This window comes from Nestor notabilis, unplaced genomic scaffold (assembly GCF_000696875.1).
Source record: "Nestor notabilis isolate BGI_N333 unplaced genomic scaffold, ASM69687v1 scaffold21117, whole genome shotgun sequence".
Taxonomy (NCBI): domain Eukaryota; kingdom Metazoa; phylum Chordata; class Aves; order Psittaciformes; family Psittacidae; genus Nestor; species Nestor notabilis.
Window position 1 is genome coordinate 2,416 of NW_009937237.1, and position 5,832 is coordinate 8,247.

The window sequence follows — 5,832 nt, forward strand, 5'->3', positions numbered from 1 at the left end:
CCATAATCTTCACTTCAACTGATAAGAAATTGGCCTGATTATCTCCATTTCTGGTACACTTGGCACTGTTTAACAGCCTCTTTTTTCAGAGCTCTCTTGCTACTCCTGCTATCTTCTTCAAACGAGATTTAAGTAAACACTCTCTACTACAAAAATTGTCATTTACTAAAGCTATATTCTCTGAAAGGAGTTACTTTTGTGCCACTACACTTAAGGCCATGGGTGGCTTTTGCCATCCTATTACAAGGTGCGAAGATAGACCCTGCAGAACAGCCTGGCTCTCCTACTGCAGGACTGGGCAAGATCATTCATCAGACCTTTGTCTTTCTCACTTCAGTTCTGATGGAGGTAACATACCACATGAACTGAAACAATGACCTACTTCAGGTGCTCATTTTGCTCCTGTCATTCTGAGCTTGAGAAGGAAACACATGAATGACCTCCACAGTCCTTAAAAAAAAAAAAGGTCAAATATGTTTATTTTGGCACAATTTAAAAACATACAAATACATTAAATATCAGGAGTCATTAAAGCCAATTTTTTAAAATATATAGTCAGGGATTATTATTTTGAGGGGGGATGGAAACCAAAACACCACATTATATATTTGACAGTGCAAATGAATGAGAAACTGTTTAGAGCAGGAGTCCACTGTGTCAGACAATAACAAAAGCTGAACAGTTCCTGAAACACAAGACAAATAGTAGAAACGTTCCATTTAAAAGAGTTTGTTGGCGGGGAAAAGAGCACGGGAAGGGGAAGAGAGATGTTATCATTGAAACTTGGCTGCACAGGAGTTCAAGCATTAAACTACGTTACAATATGCACTTGAGGATAAGAGTTCAGACAGTACAATGACATGAATAATCCTTCAATAATTTATGAGTAGAAAGAATATATTAGTAACTAAGCAATACAAGAATGCACTATCATTGACACATTGGCAAGCAGAAAGCCCCTGCTTTCAAAGGTGCAGTTTCTTGGCATTATTTGCATAGTTACTCCTTTTCCTTAGTGGGTAGGGAAATAGTCAGCAACTAACTTCAGGAAAAACCTATGACCTCCAGACATCATTTCTACCTGTGGAAAACGGCAGCAGCACAAAGACAAAAAGACATCAAAATGACAGAAACAAAAGTGCCACTTCCTGAACTTGGAAGATAGGAACTAAAAAGCACATTTCATAGCAAAAGGGCCTCAAAATGGTATTGTCTGCTACCTTCAGTTTTGTCAAGTAGAACAAAAATTGTACTTATCATTGTGAAAGACAACCTTAAGTTTCTTCATACAGCAATTCAGGCTTTGTTTTTGGCATGGGGGCCTCTTCATGGTTTGTCCTTTATGCCAACTTTCTGCCCTAGCTTGTTCGGATGCTACAAGAGATCTCCTTACCTTGTAAGGAGAGAGATGAAAGTCAATACAACTGCACTGAACCTTACATAAACCCAGGTCTCTTCAGTAAGATAAATTTATCTCCTCCCATCCCAGTTCTCATCCTTTAGCCACTGAGAAAAGGGAATCTGGATCACAAGGTCTGGACTCTCCATATGGATGTCGTGTCAGCTCAAGACAGTTCTGTTCACATTTTCCTGAGAAAGAGAACTGACTGTTCCACTTTATGTTCATGCCAGTGGATGCTGATGGAGAGCTTCCAAGTGATTTATTTTAGGAGCACAGCCCCACAAGGGAGTGCCAGCTAAACCAAAACAGGCAACAGCAACACAGGTAGGTGGGAATGCACAAGCTGCATAGTTAGAATTTCACATATGGTGACAGTGACACTTGGACCAATTTAGCAAGCTCAGGTTTTTCACTGATTTCCCTGGCACCCACTCCTATGCCCATACCAGTGTGCCCACTGCACTGATACAGGTGTTTAAATGGCAGCAGAGTCAACCACACCAGGAAAAAATTGGTCAAAGAGAACCTAACCAAAAAATACTACCTTAATTTCCTACTGAGGTGACTCCTCAGCCACATCGCTGGCATAAGATGGGCAAGAACAAGCATCAGAGTGGGAGTTATTCAGGCTGGCACTTCCAACAAGGAAATACTTGTTGAACTCTCTCTTAAGGTGCTGGCCTGCACGTGTCAGGCATGTTAGTGAAGGGCTTGACCAAAGAAACCCCTTATTGCATTGGCAGAAGTTCACCTGACCTCTCCAGTTCATCTCAATGCTCACTGACGTGTCTAAAGGATGCACAGCTTCCCTGCAGGAATTTGGGTTTCCCTTCAAGTGCTGTGTTAAGGGAAGGAGGCTAGCAGAGACAGTCTTTGCAGCACAGACATAGCAGCCTATCAGTTACGAAGCCATAGCAAATGGCTCTTTATCCAAGGACTAAGCTGAAACCAGATGGAAAAGCTTCCCAACAAAGTTCCACACTTGGGATTGGACCCATACTGACCACAGCCTTCAAAAGCACCAAGAACAAGAGTATCTGGATAGTGGGTCTATATTCACAGTTAAAAACCAGGGTCAGCTGTGTCAAAGGCTGAAGAGGATGCTTCAGGAGGCATCAATTTTTGCTTCAAAAGGATACTGCATGTGAAGTGTTGTTATAGTGTCCTAAAACATTATAGCAGTGGCACTTAGTGTCAGCACATACAAGTGGGTCCTTCAAACAAGTCCTCATCCTTGAGTAATGCCAGTATTTTCTGCTGGCCTGCAGCACTGAGACATTCAGCTCTGGGGACACAGAACACATCACAACACAGGAAGAAGAACTTGCCAAAACTGAAAGTGTAACAAAGAAAGGCAGATTCTTTATAAAGATTTCAAACACAGCGTCTATAGGAGACAAATGAAACCACAGAGCTGGGATAGTGCATTTCAAGATCACCAGAGCAGTTCACTGAACTGGATGTAGCCTGTCATCAGTGTCTCTGCATTAATTCATTTCTCTGTTAACATTTGGCACAAACCCTTTTGACACAGTAATTTGGCTTCCATTTAGGTCAGCTGCTTGCGATGTTTCCTGGCACTTCAGTGGATTCAGAAGAAGCTTCTTTCACACTGTGTACACTTATCAAGTCCTCAGTCAAGAATGAAGGCTAAACATTGCTGACCCTGGTTTCGGAGGAAGAGATCATAGCAGCAGATGCAGATGTCACTAGCGACCGTTCCCGTCTGACATATCGTGGCTTCCGAACTGCAAGGGTGGGCACAGAAAGATCATTAGCAGCTGTGTGAGCATGCCTCTGGCATTCATTCATCCCACCACATGCCACCCAACACTTCCTGAATGACCAAAGTCACTCTGGACCTTAAAAACCCAACAACACACACCAAAACCAAACCACAACCCCCAACCCTGCATAGAGCTGACGTAGCAAAAGGCCACAAATACACTTTTTAAACAAGCTTCTAATGAGCTAATAAAGAAGGTGCTCATTTCAAACTGGCATCTCTGTTATTTAGACTCACAGAATGGTTTGGGTTGGAAAGGACCTTAAGATCATCCAGTTCCAACCGCTGCTATGAGACACCTTCCACTAGAGCAGGTTGCTCCAAGCCCCTGTGTCCAACCTGGCCTTGAACACTGCCAGGGATGGGGCAGCCGCAGCTTCTCTGGGCACCCTGTGCCAGCGCCTCAGCACCCTCACAGGGAAGAAATTCTTCCTTAGATCCACCCTGAACTTCCCCTGTTTAAGTTTGAACCCATCACCCCTTGTCCTATCACTATAGTCCCTGACAAAGAGTTTCCCTCTGGCATCCTTGTAGGCCCCCTTCAGATATCGAAAGGCTTCTCTGAGGTCACCACACACCTTCTCTTCTGCAGTGTTTACAGTACATGTAGCTTTCCATTTGCAGCCCTAACAAAAACCTCCACAACTCCACTTCCTTTTTAATTGTACCATCTTGATCAAAAAGGCCTATGCACATATGAGAAGCAAGACCAGAAACTTGGCTGGGCCTAGAAGGCCATTATTTCTTAAGATCTTAGAAGACTGGGTCAGTCCCACTTTTATGTCATCACGAGTTCTGTCACTGTCTTGAAAGTTCATGGATCAAGCACAGAGACAGGTATTTTACTGTATGACCCTGGCTGAATAAATCCACTTTCCTAGCTGCTCTAAATGTATGGATATACCATTTTCTATCATTTTTTTGCCTGCTCTCCAATGCAAGATGAATGAAAGGGAAGCCAATAGGTAAAACATTTGTAGCAGCATGCTCCAGAGAACAGTTCCTCACCTGAAGAAGCTGGGGGAGGTATCATGGATGCCTGCACAACAGATGAATGATCATGTCAAACAAAGCACCTTTTGTCTTCACAGTCTTTCATTAAAAAATGCAGGAACATTTTAGGTTCCAATAATATTTACTGTGTACATCATTGGAGAAAGTAACTCAATAGAATCTGTATTTATCTTTCATTTTTTTCCCCAGTTTAGACAAAGAACCCCAAACATCTTTTATTTTTATTTCAGATTAAGTAGCTCCCTAACGAACAGTTAAAACAGGAAGTTATTATGTACTTGATGTTTTATGCTTGCTTGTTCCTATTGGAAGGGCAGAATTTACTTACTGTTTCACTAGGCTGGAGAACAGATGCTAAAAGAGAGAGAAAGAGAGACACTAACCATCATTAATCTAGAAGGCTAGAACTGGTAGTGTTCTAAACAAACAGGCATGCAACAGAACAGTTCCATTGTTAAAATAACAGTTTTGCCACAAAGACTACCAAACCAGAGCAGAACATTCAGAAAGCCCATTAGTAGAATAGACTCTTTTCAAGATGAGAGATAAAGGGTTGCAAAGATCTCCAAGAATGACTTATTTTGCTTGCAAAGAAGGTAGCCACAGCAATAGCTTTTTAATATGAAGCAGTTTCAATAGGAAAAATAGCACTTTGAGCCAACTGCCAGGCAGTATAAATAGAAAACAACTGAGCAGTGAAAGATGCAATCCTTCTATAGAAGAGATTGCTGACTTTATTTGCCATGTGACAATCATCCTCTAGACAGCATGAAAGCTAACATGGTAACAGCCAGAGAAATGTTTCTAGTGTTTCTCTTTCAAAGGAACACATCAGTGCTTTAGCCTGCTGGACCAGAGTGAACTATCAGTACAAAATGTGGATGTCAGACCAGGATCACCTCAGAGCCTGGAGGTCTGGTGTCCTGCCAGCTTAGAAGTGTCATAGCACAACAGATCCCAATGCACTTAAAAGCTGAAGGAGAATTTTGTACTAACTAATTTTATGTGAAGACACATGACAAAGCAACCCAGGGGTTTCAATAGGGCAGTTGTGATTCCTGTGGCACTGACTAGTTTAGACCTTAGATAGCTACTTTGACATGAAACATCCCATTTTTCACAGAGACTGGGAATGTGATGTTCCATAAGTTACTATCACAAGATACAACATCCTTAGCTGAACAATGGAACTATGCTGCTCCACCCACCCCCTTCTTTTTCTCTTTTTAAGCATATTTCTATTGTGACAGTCTAGCTTCAGCTTAGCTGTGAAAGAAAATAACAGGAGGTGTATTTGTTTAGCAGACCTAACCAGTAAACAGCTCGCTTTCAACAGAAGGAGCTCTAACACAGCAAATGCTGTGCCAGGGGTTGTCATGGGAATCATTCAAAGGGAACACAAAACTGCATAGAAGGAGTGAGACAGAGTCATAGATCAAACTCAGTTTCACACAATATGCTGGGCAGAATGGAGACATCACATCCCCCTCTTTGCTCACCACCTCCTAAAAACTGCAGACCAGCAAAACATGGATGCACAGAACAACTTCACAGAAACTGAAGCATCTGAACAGGCCAGATGTTTACATAAAGTCTTAGTGCCCTATAGCTAAGCACACCCCAGGTGTTC

The 5,832-nt window shown here is 42.2% G+C and overlaps 1 protein-coding gene across 1 annotated transcript in view; it reads right to left on the minus strand.

Annotated features, from left to right (window-relative positions):
- Nucleotides 1-2,537: 2,537 nt before the first annotated feature.
- LOC104408983 (chromosome unknown open reading frame, human C1orf159) overlaps nucleotides 2,538-5,832 on the minus strand; it is a 10,348-nt gene continuing 7,053 nt past the window's right edge. Inside the window, exons 7-9 of the mRNA XM_010018737.1 lie at nucleotides 4,531-4,556; nucleotides 4,197-4,227; nucleotides 2,538-3,150 (exon numbers count right to left, since the gene is read on the minus strand). Coding sequence (XP_010017039.1) covers nucleotides 3,053-3,150; nucleotides 4,197-4,227; nucleotides 4,531-4,556 — 155 coding nt within the window. The 3' untranslated portion in view covers nucleotides 2,538-3,052. The remainder of the gene's footprint in view (nucleotides 3,151-4,196; nucleotides 4,228-4,530; nucleotides 4,557-5,832) is intronic.